Genomic DNA, 22458 nt, shown 5'->3' with positions numbered 1-22458 from the left:
AGAATATGAGCCAAATAATGTTACACCAATTAGTTCTGTTTTTGCAGCACTGATAGTAGATTTGGTAAATCCTTTATCTATATTGACATATTTTCAAGTCAATGCAACAATCTTAACACAATGATGAAATGTGTTAATAAGGATTAAAATTACCTGATACTTACATTTGTAATCTAATTCTAGTTTGTATTAGCCCAATTTTCTTCTTCGGTGTCACAGATCTTTATTTGCATATGCTAAATTCAAAATTCCACCATGGTGCTAAACTAATTCCCAAGATTTATTGTCCATGTAGTTACTTACAGTTTGAAATTTAACCTTACCTTTGTATTTTTAACAAGCTGAGTATGATGACTGCTTGTAGTCTTTCAATATGACCCTTATAAAAAATACTTCACTATTCTCATGATATTTCTATAAACTCTTCTCAGCTTAACAACCCATTTAGTATATTCCGGACACCAAATATAAAAACAGCTGCCTATAAAGAGGAAAAGTAACTCCCCTGATTCTGTGTGATGTCCTAGTCCTACAGCCAAGGGTGAAATTAGCTCTCTGGTCACAGTAGTGCACTGGGAGCTCATGTTCATCTCATTGCCAACCACAACCCACAGCATTTTAATTAGATGCCTTTTGTAGAACTACCTTCTTTGCTGCTTCTTACTTTGAACATATGTAATGATTTCACTTAATGATAGTTTTTATATTATGTGAAATACTGAGTACTTTTCAGTATTCTCATTTAAGTCAAAATATTTTGCAAATTTCTGATTGATTGGAATACATAGCTAAGTGATAATGATAAAGACAATAGATATTAGGAGTATTTACTGAGGAAGCAATAACTAAACATCTCTCCCAATTATGCAGAAGCAGACAGTTTTGTGGTTCAGTTTTTATGGCATTCTCCCTGTATTTTTAGTTTCCATATTTACTGTCACAATAACTAAGCCAATGGATTCCATTGTGCTTTAACTTTTACCCAAAGAAGCTTGTTCTGAGGTGCCTGAATGATATCTTCAGAAAAATTTTGCATTTAGATATGTCCCTAAGTGCAGAGATGCACACAAAATTACTTTAAGGCACTGATAAACAGGGGAAAAGACATAAATAATTCAAAACCAAGAAAGAACTTCCTATCTATCAATAAGGACAGGGGTATAACCTTTCCATCCCAAACTAACTAAACACACAAGTGCTAACAAAATTTGCAAATGCAGCAGCACTGGAAGAGGACTTTTTATTATTGGGTCACTTATTATTTTGCTCTTTCTGTATATAACAGACACAAAGGGAACATAAACCACATAAACAAACCTGCATAAGCTATGTGTATAGTAATATAGTACACATTAATTACAACAACTATACAAATATTTTTTACAAGGAATTAATGAAGTTGAGACTCACCTATAAAAATCTTCAAAGTTCAGTTCAGCTTTTCCTTTCTTGCCAAAAAAGTGTACAAGCAGTGTAGTATCTGACAGTGAACTTGAAAAATCATCAGCACGCTTAAATATTAGAATAAAAAAGAATTAAAGGCCATGATTGGATCAGATACAGAAGTATAATCTGAGAATGCCTATCATCATAATAGACTTTTCTATTAAAAGAGTTTGTATTTTATGTTTATAGTCTTAAAATAGGTTTTAGTATTGAAATCCATTACATTTGTTTTGCCATGCAATTTTCACACAAAAATAGCAGTAGCTGTTAATTGCATTTAGTAGAAAGTAGTTAAACCAAGAAAATGATGTAATGGAAGCTGCAATCAAGGGGGGAAAGGTATGAAAAATAAAACCAGAAACTTGTGAGGAAAAAAATTCTTGTCAATTAAGGTAAATCATAAAACACAACTCCCTTTGTACACAATCTCTTTTCCCTTCTACTATGAAACTACAAAGAAATTAAAGTACATTAGTTCATATTGTCTTATTCAATATTTCAAAAGTAAGTACAGGATTGTGTTCCAAGAATCACATCAAGTTAGGTGTACTTTACATGATTCTTTTCTGTAAGTGGCAGATAGCCACATCTTAAATGTTACTGCCCAAACACATTTAAAACACCATAAATATGAAATATTTTGAAATAATGAAGCAATATTTGGATTACTTCCCTTAAGAATGTTCCTCATCTACCAAGTTGTAGTATCTGTGCAGGAATGGAATCTCTGAATATGTATTAATACTTTTTCCTTAATAAATAGTAGATTTTGAAGGAAAGAATTAGAAAAGAAAGCCAACTAATTTTGACCATTTGTAACTGCAAAAGTTGTAAACAGGAATCCAAACAGAAGTAACTATCATCTGTGCATAGTGACTGCATAATATTCCACTTTTTTTACTACATATTCATTGTCCTTAACTATTGCATATATGCATTGATTTTACTTCTTTGAAAAAGAAGCTCTTGACACATTGAAGAGCTAGAAGAATAATTCAGTAATATAAGGCTCTTGAATAAGCCACAGTAGTCCAACCTGACACTATCCTCCTGGCATTAACATGCTTCTGCCAACATTTGAAATTTAAAAAGTAATGTATTTACCCTCTTTACTGCACCTACTTAGGGATTACCTCCTGTCCAAGCTCTCATTTTTCTTAGGAAGACAAGACTTTATGAAAAGCCAAGAGTAGGAGAGCAGTCTGCTCTTCCTAGGCAAGCTACCACCCAATAGGAAGTTTGCCTGCTGACTCAAGTGTTACAGTACAAAACAAGGCACAGTACAGAAACACAGCATGGGAGATGTAAGAACAATAATTTATCACCATAATGATACATTATAAACCTGTGGGATCTACCACAGATCTAGAAAACTGTTTATACAGCTCTATAAAGATCTACATGTATAAACCTGCAAGCCACACTCAGAGTTCTGTAAGTCTGACTTTATTTCTTCACTGAAGAGGCTACATATTTGTAAAAGACAAAGAAACTTAGTGAAGAAACCAGGAAAAAATTTTGAACAATATGCAATAGTTCAACATCATGATAAACCATGTACCATGAAAAAGCATTTCACATCTACATTCTCTAAAATGTACTATATTGTTTTCAAATTTATATACTGAATTGTAGAAAATATAAAGTGCAATATTCATTAAAGAGTATTTATGTATCAACAACAAGGGAAAACACAAGGCAGTAACAACACAAATTCCTTCCTTTCAACATCTAATCTAAAGAAATGAGAGAGACTTCTCTGTCCCTTAGTATAATCAATTTAGGATTCTCAAGATTGCATTTCATGTACTCCAGCTTCCTCTTTATTCTCATATTCTTCTCCAGGGTGAAACAAGATGACATAGTGTATACAGAGGTAGAGATATTTCATGTCCTTCAATTAAGACAGCTCTGCTCTTCAAGTGAGCAAACCAATTCAGAAAAGTAATCACTATTTGTCTTTTAATGTTGTTATCCTCCACTGCAGGACACAATATACTGAAATGCAGATACCCTGATTTCTTATGTCTTTTAAGCAATTAAATCCCTAAGCACATTCAAACAATTTCCCTCAAGTAACTGAAAAGATATCAAATGTTAAATTACAGCCTTTCATCTTGCAAAAACATTTCAAAACCTTAGACTTAGGTTGCATTCACCCATATCTAAAGAACCATTTAAAAAAAATACAATCTGTAAGTCTTTTCACAATTCCCACTTGGTTGGCCTCACTAAATGAAAAAACCCCAAACAAAAACCTCACTGCAGAAACTCAACCCAATATGCTTCTCTGAAGAACTGCAGGCAACTGAAAACTATTCCCGTGCTCCTTCTGCACTGATAGCATTAAAAAAATTCTCTCTTTTATGTGGTAAAGGATAAAACCAGAAGCCTTAATCATTTAAAGTTATTATTTATTTTTCACGATAAAATTAATTTTATTTATTTTAGATCCGTGAAAGTTAAATTACCTCACCTACTTCCATGTATACAAATATGAGCCTCAATTTTGATCAAATATATTTTGCAGTCATTTAAATGAGAATAAAATTCTTCTAATTTCTCTTTACCTTTACACTAATGGGAATACAAATGAAGGTAAAGAAACAGACTGAAGACAGTGTTTCAATCACCTTATTGACTTGCTACATAATGGCAATATATTTTCCTTTTTTACTTCCTAACCTAAAGTGCATAAGGTCTATTTTCTATTCTTCAAAATTCATTTCAAGTTCTTGATTAACAAGGTTTGACTAAAAGCAGGTAATGCTTATGACTATTGATTCCACTTTTACCAACATCTTCCAATAATTATGTATATTATGATTTGATTTAGTAAGACCTTTCTTACTGCAAACTCTTGATTTTTCCACAGAGATAACTAACCTACTGATTTCCAGTTTCACTTACTAATTTAAGAATAAATCCCAAAACTGAATTTAGTGATACTCCCATATTCCAACAGGACGGTGGAATTGCTAAATTCGTAAAAACAGAAAAAACTAGTTGTGAGAAATAACTTTACTCTCTGAAAAGACCTTTTGATTCCCACAGCAATAAACCTTATTTACTCTCCTTTCCAACTTACATACAGACTTCTCAAAAGCCCGTGAAACAACACAGACCCCAGTGTCACCTTGCTTTATGCCACTTTCTCACTACAAATAGCTATAATATCATTCAGATGCAAGACTACCTGGGAGAGATAAGGAAATGGACGAAAGCCAGCTGGCCCAAACCAAGCAAGATAAAGATAATAAAGGTGAGAAATGGGAAACTGTCAGTGGAGAAAATGCAGAACATGATTTTTCTTCATAAAATGATTTACAAGTGAGGAGACAGGGTTTTTTTACACTTTACACCGAATTTAAATAACTGCTGACTATAGCTGCTATTAAGCTTCAATTACATTTTAGTTCCAGATATTAATCTGAGGCATCAGATATTAAAAAACCTCTCTCTCTTCAAATTAAACATGTGTAGAGATTACCAAACTTCAGTCCAGCTATACTTGGGACTGAATTCATGCCATGTACATTAAGATGACATCTCATTCAGAAAACTCAATATCCCAAGCTTCTTGAATAATCAGTGAAATGAGAAGCCTTCTCTCCCCTCTTTGTCTTCTTATCTGACTAGACAAGAGCTGATATTCTGGATTTTAAAATTTGCTGGAATAAATTAGGATTAATAACTGGATTAACAATTCAGAAGCTCATCAATGTAGATGCATGGGAAGATAGGCTGGGTATGCTGCTTTACTGCAATATTACTATGTATATGTTATTACTATAGACATTGCTCTAGATATTGCTATAAAACTCAATTTTGTAACACTGCATTTTGTTTTGTTCAAGGGTAAATGCAACAGAAAAGGCTTATTTGATACCTAGGAAATGTAGATTCTACCTTAAAAGAAAAATCAAATAAGTTATTTTGTTTGGCCCATAATTATATTTATAAATTTAATATAAATAATATAAATTTAAACAGAGGGCTACGACTGCATTTATAAACACCACCATGAGTAAGAAGATTAAAGAAAAAAAAGCCCTATTAAAATTAATGAACAACAGACTGATATATATGGACTATGAGTAAATTTCGCCTGGAAATTAGAAATAAGTCCATCGAAGTCCTCAGGTTATTCAACAGCTTCTGCAGAGGAACAGCAGGGACAAAACACTAATTACTTTTGATGTGAAGCACACATTGCTTCCAATCCAGGGAAAAAGTCTGTTTTACTCTGGAGGTCAGTTTTGGTTTCTTGTTTTCTCATTATCATACTGCTTAGGAAACATGGAACTCTGACACCAGTCAGTGGGGACTTGCTGTAGGTTCTTTAATGCCACTACCAGCAGAGCAATCACTCTCACTGTGTGGGGCACAGAAGAGCATAAATTATCTAGTTTTCTGACCCTCTGAAATGATAAATACAAAGAAATATCTTACTCAATTACCTAGAAGCAGATCATGAAACAAGAATTATTAGAATTTAAAGCATTATGGAAATTAATTTGATAGCTCAGTGGTATTTCTGGACCTCCATAATGATAGTGTAATATTAAAAAACAGATGGACCAATGTTTTGGTTACCTTAGAACATCCCTGCTTTTCTCCAATGATTAAAACGATCTTTGCATTATACTTTTTGTGAAGATTGGCTCTGATAATATACATAAAAAACACATTAAAGACATAAAGATTAAAAGCTTAAAGAGCTTCAACTCTCAATAAAGTTATAATTTTACTGGACCACACCTAAATGACAAAGTTTTCCTGAAGTGCTTCTCTGACTTTGAAATTCCATGACTATTGGTGTTAGAAAATGCTTCGGATAGTGAGGACTGGCGAAGACTTAATCTTCCAACTCTTTCAAAAGTTAACTTTGCTTTTTCTTGGAAATGACAACCTTCAATTATCACATTGTATAGAACCAAATGCATTTGATCAGAGAACTTTCAGGTTTAAAACAAAAAAGTAATTAAAAGGAAAAGAAGAAACAAAGTGCATAATATAAGAAAGGAACCAGAACAGAATAAATAAAATAGCAGTCTGTTTATGGACCAGAGAGGTTGTTTTATACCTCTGCAAGGTCTGAAAAGAGTGCTTGGCTTGTGCTACGTCTCAAAGTATCCCAATAGCTTCTGGGGACAAGGTCCTCTCCTTCTGTTTTAAGAACCTGCAGTTTCAAGAAGCACAATTGTTTGAAAAACAAAAGCAATAGAATGACAATTTATAAACGTTAAAATCTTTTCTAACAGATATTCAAAAGCAGGGCTTGGTTCTCTTGCTTTTAAACGGTGACATTTTAACCAGTTACATGACACTTTTTAAATGAAAGGAATATTGGTCTATTACAGCTATTTGTTAAATGCTCTTGGCTGTGCCAAAGGTATCACCAGACTCCATCTTCCCAAACAAAATAAATTCAAGAAAGCAGAAGTGAAAATATTTACTAAAAGTACATGCCATTTAAACTCAGCACTTTGCTACTGTTTTTTCCATCAATTCTGTTTCTCCAGAAAACATTAATTTATATACTTATGAAATTAATTTTTCATTGGTTAAAACAAAAATATCACCATACAACTACAATATAAAACAATAGAAAATAATATAATCAACAATATAAACAATATAAAATAATTTAATCTAATATAAAATAATTTAATCTAATATTTATAATGACATCATTGCACCAACAAAGAAAGGAAATACTTCAACTGTAACATACTTATCAGGCAAACACTATCCACGTCTGATGATCAAACTTTTATGTTATGTAAATGAACACCACATTCTTTCATGCATATAATTCTATGATTATCTATTTTAAGAACTCACTGAATTTGTTCTCTTACTGGAATTACTTTAGTCAATTGAATTAGTACTTCTGGGCATGCACATTTTATTTCCTTTACATGCATCACATCATAGTTATCATGTTCTGGTTGGCATTTGGCCAGTGAAAGCCCTCATGCAGTACTTGCCAAAGCAGTCTTAGACACAAATGCAGTTTGCACCAGAACATGACTTGAAAGAATTAATTTATGCAAATGAAAATACTAAAATATTTAACCAATTAAAAACATCACCATATCCTTTTTATGGCCTATGGACCTCAAGACATTTTAAAAAAATCAGAACTGATTTGTAAGATGAAGTGAGGAGAAGAGCCTCGTGCATGAGGCAGCATGTTGGATTATCCCAGACATTTTAGGGTTGCACCTCCTTGGAACCTGGGTATCTTCAACTCCTCAGAACATCAAGGGAAACAAAAGGCTGCTACACTTCTTGTTTCAATAGGAGAAGTAAAAACTCAAAATATCAATTTTCAGAGATGAGATTGAATCCCATTGAATTCCTACACACCTGAGTCTCCTTTGCATGGAGATCTCCATTTAGATAGTAGGAATGAAAAAAATACGGCACACACCTGGGCATTATCTTGATAAAATGCTTGGACATGGCTGGAATCCAGAAGGAGATTTTTTTTTACTGAAGCTGAAAATTATGTAAGTAGAATGCCTAACCAGTTTGGTTTCAGTTTGAAATAGGAGGAAGCATGGGAATATGGCAATCACTGTCCAGCTAGTTTCACTCTACAGTAAAGCCTGATCTGAAATCTATTAAGTCATAAGGCCTTGAATATTCTACTTAATTTTTCTCACATCACTGTAGTATGCACATTGTGTCAACTGCATGTTTTAATTCAACAGACTTCCTTCCTGCATAGTGCTCAAACTGTAGGTGCCAACTTCATAGTAAAGAAATCTGTGCATTTCTGTGAATAGTTATATAAAGTAACAAATTTTAAAATTGGAATTTCACTAGTCATCTAATTCTCCCGGATTCCATCCCCTCACTTGGAGTATCACAATAATGCTACACGATGAATTCTTCTATTTAAACATCAAATCAGTCTGTTTTTTTAAAACTACTTTATTTCTGCCATGATACAGAAATTCATCAGGTCATGATGAAAACATTAAAAACCTCAGAAGATCTCTTGCTGCTTCTCCTTTTCATCCCTCAAAAATGATTGAAAAGAAGTTTACTGTTGCCTAAGTAATAGAGGAAATATTTTCTGTAAAATCTTTTCCTAGTTTAGCACTCAAAGTTCTTATGCATTTGCTCTGTAGGTGAAGCAGAAAAATAGGAAAGGTCTCTTCAGGTTTCTTTTTGGGGGGCAACAAAAAGGTGAAGGATTCAATTGACAAATTATTCACACTATACCCAAGGAAACAAAGAGATGGATCAAATGACTCATGCAGGATGACTTAATTTACACACATTAGTTAAAAATATGTCTATAGTATATTGAAATGTATTTTGTACTTTCCCTTAAAAACACTGTTTCCTCCATTTTATATAGAGAGCAACCTTTCCTCCTGCATGTTCAGCATGCATGCAACCATCTTTTATGCAAGTCAAGATTCCTCCCATTTTTACTGATTAGCAGAAATAATTTACTCGATGAAAAAGATAAATACAATCTATTTTCTTATAGCATATTATTTCATCTCACTGGTGAAGACTGCATCAATTGAAAATAATTAGAGTACATACACTGTTAGTGGGAGTATGATATCCATAAAGTTGAAGACGCTGACATACAGCAAAAATGGGCCAAGCCAAGTATCACATGTCAGAATGAAGACAAAAGAAGGGGGAAAAAAGACAACAGAATAGGTTAAGACAAGCAAACCTTTACTTTATATATTATTAGTATTTTTGTTTATTTGTTTTCAAAATGACAGTGAAGAAAAAATTGGTTTATTTCCAGTCTTACTCTTCAAATTTCAAAAAAAGTGCAGTTTTTTAGAGATTACCCTCAGGACTTATGTACCATTTTGCAATCTTTAGGTTTTCCAAAAGCTCTTCCTTTAGTTATAAGTTTCCTTTCTTCAAAATAAACAGTCTATAAGAGATTCAACAACTGACCTACAGTTTTGAAAAGCTGAGTAGGATAGGTCTCTCAGGGTGGGAAGAAAAAAATCCTTCTTGCATTTTTCAGAGGAGGTTTAAAAAGTATTCTTGAAAATCATACTTGGTGTGGTTTCAGGCATAAAGAACTGAGACTAAGAATTGATGTTGGCAAAAGTATAATGGACACTGAGAAGCTCTGCTGATATGTCAAAATGTTTCTTATAATAAGGAATTTTCCCATAAATATGCAAATTACAAATGAACGTGGTTTTTTTTTCTGCTCTTTGCTTGACAAAGATTTGTCCCTGATATTTACTCTTCCAACAGTAAAAGAAGTACCAGTTACTGCTGCCATCCCTCAGACAAACCACCACAGACTCATTTATTTCAGGCTTACCTTTTTTATTTATTTGCATGAAATGCAAATTTGACATTATGTGACTACCCAATATTTCATGAAAATATATTCAGATTGATATATTTTGCCTAGGCTATAAGCATTATTTAATAAAAAAATTAAATTTAAATATAAAATCTGAGTTCAGTTGTAACATTTAATAATCTATTTTAAAACTACTATGTGGATAACAAGCACCAGGATCAGTAGGTCTACATGAACAGCTTCAGTCAGTTTTGAAAGCAAGTGGATAACTTGGTCTTCCTACTGAGATCTCTCACTGCTATAGACAGTAACACTGGGTCATTACTATTCACTTCTCCCTAAATTTCTAAACTCCAAATGGAATCAATGCTACTGTCATAACATACACTACAGTATTTAAACAATATTTTTTTCTTCATATAAACCACTTAGTCTTTTTTTTCCAGTAACTGCAGTTTAGGCTAAATATTGGGTTTTTTTCTACATATAAAGTTATGCATATGCTTTTAGCAATATGAATTTAGTGTTTAAAGAAAGTGATCAGTGAAATATATACACACATAATTTTGTCCTACATCAAAAAAAATACCAGATGCAACTTTTCTGATTTTACTTACCAGCATTGCACGTTTTTCTTCATCTCCTCTTTTTTCTCTCTTCTCATTTTTTTTCCTGAAGATCTCTTGGAGCTAAAAACCAAACCATTTTGTTCATATTTAGTGTTCAGCCTATTTTCACATGCATAACAATATCCTTCATCGTAAGGAACATTACTAACAGTATTAAAATGCAGTTCTTTATTGAAATATCTGAGTTTCAATGATGCTTTATTCACACTGTTTATACTCATGCCTTCATGTTCTTTCTGTGACTTAAAGTACCATACAGAAAGGGAAAAATAAGGGTAACAATTCTATTCCACAAAATAAGGGTAGCAATTCTACTTGGGAGCACAATACTAAGAATGTCCTTTGTAGCCAATCTGGCCAGTATTAAAGGGGGAAGTTCCACCCTTTTTCACCACTGCAAGGAGGTTAGGTTTTGATTAGTGTGGTAATGTAGTCAGCTGGATCAATCTTTTTTATATTAGTTTCCAACCTGATCAATTCTTACTCCTGCTGGCACAAGGGAGGGGTAGAAACACCTGGAGGGGGTGAAACATTCCCCTTCAGCAGCAACAAACTATTACTCAAGAGTAATTTATCAAGTACCCTTTCTTTTCAAGTCTGTTCAAAGAATACCTTCAGGTCTTATAAAGCACCCCTTTCACAACTATCTCAACACGAAGAGCTTTAAACATAACTTCTGAGAAAACCTCAAATACAAGATTTCAAACATACAGATTCTTAAGCATATTTATTTTTGTAAAGTCTCCAGAGTAAGAACTGGATTGTACTTATCTTTCTTTGCAAGTATCTCTTTAATTTAGGTATTTTTATTTATAGTAATACTAATTCATGTTCCCAAACCATTAGAAAAAAGTCTCACAGTGTTTAGCAAGAGAGAGCAATATTAACTATGATATCATCTAGGTCTCTAGCAGAACTTCAGCTTTTAAAAAACTGCATGTGAAAATATCGTACTGTCACGTGTAGCATTTGTTGTCTTTTGGGCTGGAAAAGGAATAAACCCTGATCTAGAAAACTGAGAAACTTGTTGATCTAGAATATGGTATTTTCAGAACCAAACATCTTGGCATACAGACACAATTGTGGCAGTCCTTTCAAAGGCACAATTTTAGGTACCAGAAGTCTGGTAAAACCTGAAAATGTAATGGCATGTACATAGAGCTCCACAAGGATTGGAGTGTGAAACATAAAGTGTGTCAGATAAACTTTGCAAGGAAATTTTCCAAACTAAATTTCAGGATATCTTTATTTCAGAGAAGGCAGATGACTAAGACAAAGGGATCAGCAAGCTTTACTGCAGGGGTATGACAACACAGAAATCAAAAAATTCAATGTTTAGTGATTAAATAGCAAACACATTTATAAAAAACATTCTATGAATTTCCAAAATTGACTACTGAGTTCTGGAATTTCCTACAAGGCAAATACAGACCAGAACGTCTTGTGTAATCACAATACCTGTTTTTGAGTATGGGATAAATTTACACACTTTGGTAAATTTTTTCAAATTTTTTTGCAAACTTATATGACAAGTTACTGGAACTTCTGCCAAGTAAAGAGTAATGATAGGATAGAGTACTACAAAGTTTGCAACCCAGAACAATGCAAAGAAAAAATTTAAATGAACAGAGAGAAATAGAAAGAAAATCCCTTGTGAAAAGTGAAGTGACAAGCCATCAAGCAGGAGAGAAGAGTGGCAGTAATGGAAAAACCAAAAAAGATCAGTAAAAAGCAAGGCATCTTGGATGTATTTCCCCTGCCACAGAGGCAAAAGGAGTAGGATTCTGTTGCATGCATTATTAAAGCCCTTGCTAAACTTCTGGAAATGGATCTTTTGTTCAGAGAGTGCTATAGGATACCAGTGAGTGAAAATAAGTGAATGCAAAAAGGGTCTAGGAGTACTTTCATAGGAACATTGTTTGAAACAGAATAATGAGATTGACTGCTGAAGGCAGCAAAAACAAGATCTCCAGTAACAAGGCAACACAATCCTTCTGTTCTTGACCTCAACCCTATGACATAAGCAAAGAGGAAAGCACAAACACCATGAAATTAGTTTACAAAAACAATACAGCTGTTATCTGAAAAATTAAGTATTTTTAACTCTACTACACATAGTGTTTTCCTCAAGAATCACATAACACATGATCCCTAAACAAAGCTCTTCAAAGTCTCTTTATCTGTAAAACGGAATAGCATTTACTACCAATTCTGTGACAGCTGCCTGTAATTGATGGATAAATATTTTGCAAGTGTTGGGGGAGCTCAAATGGGCAACTTTTGAAAAGTCTCCTTTTTCAGGCACACAGAATATGATACATCATATACAAGCAAGCTGAGTAAAGATGCCAAATGTATGTTCTGGAGCCAGTTCTATCACAGCTGCAGTATCACTGAATCAACTTCTATTTTCATATTTACTTTTATTACACAAAAATCTACCTACCTATCTATTTTAGTCTTTTTCACTTCAGATCTAACATTCTGACTTAAGGGTTCTGATCTCATTTGTGAAGGATCACTGACACCTAATGATGCAGAGTTGCACTAAAGTTTAATCTATACAAATTTGTTAAAGACAATCTTAGGTAGGGGACAGTATATCTATTGTTTGAAAATTCTACTTTCTTTCTTTTATCCACCAAGTCTGCTAACAGAAAAAGAATAAGGAGAAACTTTAGCCAGGGATTATGACAGAGAACAAATACACAGCAGGACATGAAGAGGACTATAAAAGCATAGTTAGAAAGAAAGACACAATATCCATAGTTAAATATTGTCCTTGTTTCCCACTTTACATGCTTATTTTATTTCATTTTTAGCATTAGTTTCTGAGAGACAAAGCCTCTTGCTTCAATTTCCTCCCATTTAGCTGTTGTAATGGAAGCCCTTTTTTCTTTTAGAGCAAACTTGTCAGTCTATTCTACCATAGTCTGTTTAATTGAATCATGAAAGATGCTTACTTTTTTTCTTCTTCTTCCTCTATTTTTTTTCTTTTGTTAATTAATCCAGTGTTTGCTGGTTTGTTCCTCCAACTGGAGGAGATGCTTATTAAGAATTAGCACATACAAGGAGGTGTACATTTAAGAACAGAATACAAAAAAATTACCATGCCACAATTTACAAGTGGTGTCACCTTCCAAAATAAATTTGGAATCTAAGCAGACACCTGTTCTGCTTAAGCCATGTCACCAGAACAAACCCCCAGAGCTCAGCCCTCACTTCCCTGAAAAGGAGAATTGAGGGAAGTTCAGTTAAGGAGAGTTTCTTCCATATTTCTATTTTCTTAAGGTAAGCATAGTTTATTTGAATCAATTAAGAAACCACACCCAGGAAATCAGGGTGTTTTTATTTTAAATAAATTGGGCTCTGACACTTAAATACATTCCATGTCTGTTTCATTATTTGTATTTTGCTCCATCTTTTTCAATAAGGCACTGGGCTTTTTCTCATGTGTACTCGCTGTATTTATTTATAAGCTCAACTACAAAAATATAGGAAGATAAAATGTATGTCTTTTACACAAATATTTTTTTTCAACATCTGATTCAATTCTTATAAATGTTTTGTTGTATTAATCATCAGTTCTTGTTCAGTAGAAAATTAAGCCCTAATTTTGAGTAGTCAGTTTTCTGCATTTCCTTTCTTTTTTTTCCAAATGATCAATCACTGGCATTTATTTAGAATCACATTAATTATTCCTCCCATTTCTTTTGAAATCAGAAAACAAATTAGCAGAAATCTAAAATAGCCCTCTTGTTAGTGCAAAGATCATTCTCCTGAACTTGGCACACCCTACCACCTAAAAACTTATGAAGTATTTAAATTTTAAGATGCTATTATCAGATTTATCATGATAAAAATTAATATATAGTAGATAATTTAAGACTTTCAAAGATTTTCCCTCAAGTGCCAAATTAGTCTTCATTTTAATCTCAACAATATGTGAATTTATCTTTCAAAGTCTGGGCTTTTTAGAACTGTTTAGATTTATAACCTGAAAAAAATAAACTCTGTTTAAATGATTTATAAGATGAATTCACGGAACTGCTTTTTCCAAACCGTAAACAGAGTAAAGCTTGAATTTGAAAAATACTGTCATTCAAATTATTAATGTAACAAAACCTTGGATGCAACCAAACTACTGCCAAGTTCTAGGTATCCTGCCATCTGTTCCAAAGCACATGGAAATCATTCAGGTCAAAGTCAACTTCGCTTGCAGGAATATTCTCCTTAAAAAGAACTCACCAAACCCCAGCTCAGCAAATTGCTTCAGCATATGGATTTACGGGCTAAACTAGATATATGTACAGTATGTTTTATTTCATTACAAATCTTGTCACATTATTTTAGTCAGTATCTTCAGGTCACTTGCAATTATCAGCAGATTGAATGGCAAAGTCAGGTGGTCTCCCAGCAAAAGATTCTTTTACAAGTCCTTTCATCATCAGGGTAATTAAATAACTCTGCTAACCATTAAAACATTTCTATTACTTTAATAGCCTATCTGTGACTACAGTAGCAATTAAAAGATCCAGAATAAAAACTAGAATTGAGCTTCAAAAATAATTTCAGACAACACTCCTGTGCACTCTTAAGAAGGAGCTTCTATTTTCAGTTTACATTATAATAACTATTTATATTAAATTAGGCAAATAACTACATTCAGTGAAGAATAGCTAGCAATGTAAATAGTATTCTCATGACTACTGACATCATCACATTAGTTTCAAGATTACATCAAAAACTGCAAATATACATACCACTAAGAATTCCTTTTTGTCCACCATTTCATTGCCATCAGTATCGAACATGTTGAAAGCAATTCGAAAACCTGCATGTGGCTCTGCCAAAAAAATGCCAAACATTCAATTATTTATTTCCTTGGAAAGAAATCAAGTATAGTAATCTAAGAAATTATCTGGTGTCCCTTCATAAAAGCTAGAGCCTCAACTAATTTAAATCAGGATATTTGTGTACATAGTAAATGCAGATCATAACATCTGTAAAACAGTATAACCCATGTTATTCAAACAGAAGGCATGCTCACAAAAGTAGAAATAGAACATGAAATATTCAAGAATAATATCTCATAAAAGAGTGTCAGTTCATGGGTAGAGTCCATTTTACATTATAAGCACAGATAAGTAAAAAATAAATTTTCTATGAAAACACAGTGTTCTCAAAAGCACGAAAAGATTTTGAAATAAAGGTACAAAACACAACTTCTGGTCAAAGGAAATGTTATGCTGAAAGACAGTCAACATTTTCTTGTTTACATGCCACTGAAATTTGAGATCAGGCTAGAATTTTAAATTATTTCTGAAACATGGCAACTTTGAAGGTAACTGTAAGTAAAGCCGTTAGGCAATATTTTGGGGATGCCCTAATTTGCAATATGAACGAATTATGGCCAAAAGTTAATTCAGATAACAACGAAATGATGGAAGAATCGTTGATCCCACAGTGGAAGATACTAAGGGTTCAGGGTCAAGTTCCAGTATTATCTGATTCATAATAGGAATCCAGTTCATGTCCAAAAAAACCCCACAAATGAATCCAATTGAAATTATTTAATTATATGTAAGTGAAAGACAAATAAAATTCTTTGCTTCGTCCCAAAAAAACATCTTAAAATATAAAAAAATCTGTATCAGGTATAGTTTACTCTGTTATTTTAGTTCAATTTTTTGGGAGCTAGAAGAATAATTTTTCAATTCTTTTAGTGTTTCTGACATAAATACTTTATATTTTACCACTGACTCTTTGATTTTAGCCATTATGCACTAATTGGTGAAACAAACCAGCAATAATGTGTATCCTCCTGTCCTTCCTATATTAAGTGCCCCTTAACTTCAGCAAATTTAGCTACAAATTTTGTAGGAATTTCAAACAAGAAAATAAATTTAAGCTCTAAACTGGATTTTAGTTGGAGTGTATGGTACAGCTTCCTCAAAAGCCATTAAAAGGTATTCTAGATAATAATGCACTTAAATAAAGCATAACACAAGATTCCAGAAAAGCAAAAGAGGTTCAGAGGGACACAGAGATGTATGGTGTAGTTTTTCTATATACAGGGATGGGAAGTGTAATTTAACACACGACAACACATTCAGAGCTTTGAAATTGTAAGGAATCTTTTAGACTTCTGCTCCAAAAGTACTTACTTGTTAAAATACATAAGAGGAATAAATATTCTGTGTAAGATATCACACCTGAAGACAAAAAAGCACCATGTTAGTTTCACCTTGCCATTACATCCTAAACTTGAAAACACTAAATCTATATATAAGAAGAATTTTTGCACATGTAACTATTCAACCTAGTCAAGAAGTTATGTGTCTGCCATATTCATCTAGACTTGGGGCTTTTTGTTTGAGTTTGTATTTTAGGGGAGGAGTACATTAAATATGGCAAGTAAATTGACAGTCAGTGGAACAAGGCTCATTACACAGAATCTGGATAGACTCTTAAAAGCTAATCTAAATGATTTATTCCATTTTCTTTCCAAAAACCCCATCAGTAATTCATGATAATACTCTTTAACAGCATGAAAACATTTACTTTGAGAATATTCATAGTTCTTCCTCCTAATACACACCATTTGAATACAGTTCTTGACTTTATTAAGTGCTTTGTAAGTGCATGTGCTGTATTAACTGAAAACTTAATCTCTCTTTTTTGCAAGATTACAAAAGAGAACCACACTGTGGAATGGCACTTCCTTTTCTCTTCAGAAGTGATTAAGGCAAAATTTAAATTAGAGCTGAAGTCAACACCCAAATAGTATGTCTGGTACCACACATTGTACTTGTGCTTTCCTAGCTCTGGAGTATGGGGTAAAGTGACAACCTTGCAGGATGTCCAGAGCTGCAAAGAAGAGAAGCATCTCATAGTTCAGAAAGAATGGACAACAACAGCTTGCAGCTCTCCCAAAAGCCCTTAGCTCCAATGACCTTTGAGGCTCAACTAGGAAAACTTGCTCCTAATCTCTCACAAATTGGTTTTGTCTGTCCTCCAAAACCAGAAGTGTTAAGTCAGTCCACAATATTAGATTATTTCAAAAGAGTGAAGAAAAAAAAGTATTTAGATGCCTGAGAGTAAAGATGTCTATCAGTTAGGATTTTCAAAACTTGCTGGCGGTCTCCTTGATTTCAGTCCAAGTCAGGTGCAAAAGTTTTTCCAAAAAAAGCCACATCTTTGGATGTTTAAATATCTTTTTAAATCTGACTTAACTGAATATAGACAAACTAGGTAAGCAGTCATCTGAATTTTTTTGAACTGAAAAACCTGTACAATTTAAACTAAAAACATTGTATTTTACTTCCATTATATTTCATATCCTATCTTCTGATCCAAGGGCAAATTTAGGTCCTCAGAACCAGTATTTTATTACTGCTAGTAGATCTAGTTAGGAAAGTTACTACAGTTTTTTAATACCACCAACTCTTTTCCTCAATTTACGCATTATTGAAGATTAGCAATGATAAAATACAGGCATTTAAATGACACATGCTTTATGCTTTATTTTCTTGATTTTATACAGCAGCTTGCAGAAAATAAGTTTTCAAAGGCCTGCTTGAATCTGTTTGGACAAGCACCTATCAAGAAATCAGATACCTCAAAGGTTCTCATTCAGTGATGCAAAACATTCCTTAATAGCTAGTCAATAAATGTAAATATATATTTTTGTTTTTTTGATGGCACCTTCTTTGTTGTAAAACAGGAAGAAAGTGATGATCTCAAAGGTCTTTTCCAACCTAGTTAATTCTGTGATTCTGTGATTCTGCAATTGTCAAGCAGTCCATCACAGGTATGAAGAAAGCAATAAAAATGGAGTTGAAAGCCTTCTCTCCTTTTGTTTGTACTGGCATATTGTAGTTGCAGACAGATAGTTCTGGTTGATTGCTCTGAGTGTTATGGGAGAGAGGCTCTGAAATGATGATTGAAGGGAAAGAAAAACTTACACTAAAATCAGAAAGAAGAGAAGGAGGGCACTCAAGGGTAAAACGTAATAAAAACTTAAGGTCAATGGGCATAAATCTGTGTGCCTCTGCTGAATTACATACATCCATGGCAAAATAAATGGTCATATGCTTTTGCTACTTTGATTTATATGTGCATGTTTAAAAAAAAAGGTAAGAAACAACCAAAAAACCCTTAAATTATAACTAAGGAGACCTGAATTCTATTTCTTTCATCAATTTACACTATCAGTCATAAGACCCATTTTCTTATATTTTCTATAAAACTGAGTAATAGAACTCTTTCATAAAACATGCTAAAAAGATATCCAAATACTCAAGTTCTAAATACTAATTTTACCATCTTATTTTGACAGTTTGAGTCCTACCAATTCCATCAACTTCTGTAGAACTCCACTGTCAGAAAACTGGAGTAAGATATTGTTGAATCAAGACTGTGCATGTTGCAGACATTTTATTACAAACTTAATAAGCAACATCTAGATACATTTTTAGCTGATAATGTATTGATTTAACAGATTCTGAGGTTGAATTTTTATGCAATTAATACTTCAAAAGTCAGCTGTTCTGACTATATAGAAAGCAGCCTAGAGCAAAGAAGTACACTCAAATACAATGCAAAGATGTGCCAATTTCTGCATCTCTGGAGTGCTGGCTGCAGACTCAGGAAAAAAAGTGAGTGCCTCCATGCACTAGAGAGCCTCCTTTGAGAGTATGTCCATTCTACTTACTCCCTGAATAAATCTGAGATGCATTTGAGTTATATTAATCAATTCCATGCATATGTTTGATTGGAATTTTGTTGCTGGCGTGTTTATTTTAAACAGCCATAAAATGTCTCTCATTTATAACAAGTACTTGTGTCTGCTTTAGAAAATATTTCAAACACGCCACCAAACCTTTGCCACTCTGAATATAAGCAAAGAAATATGTGGATTATTTATCATAAATAGCTTTTAAATGTCTGTAAAGCCATAATTGTTTAATTCACTCTGGTTTTTGCTGTGAATGATAGAGCTTATTAAGAAAGAAAAAAATACAACAGAGGAGACCAGGAGTGACTCTTGGCTCTTTGCTTACCAATAGTATGACTTTTAAAAGCTATCAAACCCCTCATCTGATGAGGAATATATAACATTTCTGAAACTGTCCCTTTGTGCTGTGCACAAAATGCTTACTGAGTGATATAAGATACCACTACTGTCTTTAGAAACAATCACATTATTTAACCTATTGAAAAGAAGTAAAGAGATATTGTTTCTTTACTGGAATATTCTGTCTATAGTCCAGAGATCATTTATGGCAACAAACTGAACCTGAAATACTTAAACATCAGCTTAACAAACTCTGAATGCCCAACCACTTAAAGATGGTAGTTGGAAGATAGCATCATTAAAACACTGTAGAGATTACATGGAACTTTTCCATGGTGTAAAATGTAGAAAGCAACAGCAAGCACTTCTTTTATTTTTGAAAATGTGACTCAGATTAAAGTACATCACCACAAAAAAGTTAGTAGAATGGTAATTTGGTTCAGGAAAATAAATTCTCCTTAATCACCTTTCTCATTAAGGTTACGGAAAAGTTTGGATGATCCTTTCCAAACCGGTGGTGTCTCCATAAGGATCTGATTCAGTTCCTAAAACATAAGGTTTAAAAAATTCAAAAGCATATATTTCACTATTTAATGAAGTAGTTAATAGATTACGATTAAATTCTAGGATATCAACATAAAAGACAAGGATTTGCATGCAAATCTTCCAGTTAACTGAACTTCAGTTACCACAATTTTGGAAGTACTTAAGCACTCTAAATTTTTGCACACATAATTATTACAATAATTACTCATCTGCATGAATACTAAGTGCTGCTGAGCTGGAGAGAGACATGCAATATATTTGCTGCTGAAATAACTCACCACTGCTCATATTGACTGAAGCCAAGGATAAGTCCCCCTGGATTTCAGTAAGGTTTTCATACAAAATCCAAGCAACTGTCCTTTTAAAACACTTGACATGAACTAAAGCAAACTTCACCCATGAATACGAATGTACTTTACTTAAAATACAGGGAAACAGACAGAGTCCTTTTGCAGTTTTACAAATGAAAAAAAAAGAGGCACTTAAACACCACAAAAGGGACAGAGTAGCACAAATATCTGAGAAGGTTTTGAGATACACCTATTTCACCTAAACATTAAGAAATGCAGTCAGACATAGACTGAGGGAGAAACTGAGAGATGCCTGAGAAAGACAGTAAATCCAACAAAACAGGAACACCAGCTAAAGTATCTGAGATTCTGGATTCAGCTGAGTCTGAAGTGACAAAAATGAAGAAATTAAACTCTCCTCTGCCTCTACATTTACATTAAAAGTGAAATCAACTATCAAAATGTATTGTTACAAGACCATACAGGAATTATTGCTCACCTGCTTTGAAAGGGATCGCCACTTTTTAGCATCTGCAACAAAAGAAGAAGTTATGAATGCACAGAATTTAGTTATGCTGCTGTGGTGTCATAAAAATTGGACTACATCTATACTGTGTTTTCTGGACAAAGAATTATTTGCCTTACTTTATGAGTGTAATTGTCATTATGTTGATAAAAAAACCTTTAACTTAATACATACCTAAAGTCCTACCTTTAAAGAACCAATTCAGGTGGAGTTTTTAATCCAGCTCTGCTTCAATGAGGGAAAAGATTTTCAACCTCCAAAATACATCCTTAAAACATTTAACAGGAAATAGAGGGCATTTGTGCTAACCCCTGGTATCAATATTCTGAAATGATTATTTAGTAGCAGTAGTATTAAAATGCAAATTGTAAGGAGATCTGGATTATGACCCTTGCTTCATGGACTACTCATACTTTTTATAGCAAAGACACAAAAAAAGCCCTTGAAACTACACCAAGTGCTCAGACACCCTTCATCCCTTCCTACTACCTCAGATTCCTTTTCCAGCCTGTGTCAGGCTCAATTTTTTGGTAGTTATAATTGAAGAGCTGTCCATAACAACTCAATAATTCAAAACTTGAGGTTCATCACCACCTTCTCAAGACAAATATTTGTATAGATTCAATATTATGATAAGGCATTGTGAATATCAGAATTCATAAAGGTCCAGAAAGTATTTTATGTGGTCAAATCCATAACTTTTTGGTAGGTAAAGGCTTCTTTTTATAGAGCAAAACACGCTGTGCTATGAGAAAACTTTTCCTCATAATGAACTTCATGCTTCATTAAATAATTAAAACAATACATAAGCTACCCTTTACAGTCTTTCATCAATTAATGTTTAGAAACTCACTGAAATTTTAATTTTACATCTTGGTAAAGGTTTACACCAAGACTCTTGACAAATTCCACTCTAACTAGAGTGGACTTATATAACATCATAACATGAGCTAATGGATTTTCATAAGCTTTTCAGTTGAATTTTTTAAAATAAAGTCCCCTAAAACAATCTCATTTGCCATATAAATTGATGTATGTTTATGCCTGCCATAAAAACTTGGAGAATAAATATATTTAGTTTTCCAATCAGATAATTTCCCAGTCTCATATGTTATATACATTATTTTCTTTCTAGACAATTCAGTGAAGATTTATGTGTATATATGTACATTTCTTACAGCTCAGTATTAAGCTGAATTTCCTATAGCTAGCAATAAGAGGAAAAATATATTTCATTGTCTCTTAATTTGCTTTCTCACTATATAAACACATATTCAGATTATAAAAATATATCATGAATGACTTAAAAATAATGAACGTTCCCAAATGAAAGCCTGCACCATAAAGACAGAAGCAAGTTAATTACAGAGTTTAGTTTCTATTTTTTGTAATAAATGCCTAGAGTAAAAAGTTACATTTTATAAAAGAAAATATACTCTTACCATATTAGTTAGTGTTTAATCAAAAAAGGAAGTGAACACCCTCTTGACTTTTGTAGGGTCTACATGATTTCCAAAGCAAATCAATCACAATAGATGCATTCACTCAATCACAAATATCATTCAGGCCTAGTGTTATTAGCTTTTCTATAAAGCAGACATAAAGAGCTTCTATTACTGTACTTCAAA

The 22458-nt window shown here is 33.1% G+C and overlaps 1 protein-coding gene across 6 annotated transcripts in view; it reads right to left on the bottom strand.

The window, feature by feature from the left end:
- MICU3 (mitochondrial calcium uptake 3) overlaps nt 1–22458 on the bottom strand; it is a 53022-nt gene that overhangs the window by 15726 nt on the left and 14838 nt on the right. For 2 of the 6 annotated variants that reach the window (XM_014873447.2, XM_014873446.2), the window contains exons 3-10: nt 20804–20835; nt 19935–20013; nt 16557–16604; nt 15153–15235; nt 10378–10449; nt 9019–9057; nt 6533–6628; nt 1411–1511 (exon numbers count right to left, since the gene is read on the bottom strand). In XM_014873447.2, coding sequence (XP_014728933.2) covers nt 1411–1511; nt 6533–6628; nt 9019–9057; nt 10378–10449; nt 15153–15235; nt 16557–16604; nt 19935–20013; nt 20804–20835 — 550 coding nt within the window. The remainder of the gene's footprint in view (nt 1–1410; nt 1512–6532; nt 6629–9018; nt 9058–10377; nt 10450–15152; nt 15236–16556; nt 16605–19934; nt 20014–20803; nt 20836–22458) is intronic. The other 4 variants (XM_088163431.1, XM_088163430.1, XM_088163433.1 and 1 more) reach the window with 2 other exon arrangements.

This window comes from Sturnus vulgaris, chromosome 4 (assembly GCF_052056855.1).
Source record: "Sturnus vulgaris isolate bStuVul1 chromosome 4, bStuVul1.hap1, whole genome shotgun sequence".
NCBI classification, from domain to species: domain Eukaryota; kingdom Metazoa; phylum Chordata; class Aves; order Passeriformes; family Sturnidae; genus Sturnus; species Sturnus vulgaris.
The sequence above is the reverse complement of the archived record's forward strand: the minus strand, read 5'-3'. Positions and strand labels throughout refer to the sequence as shown.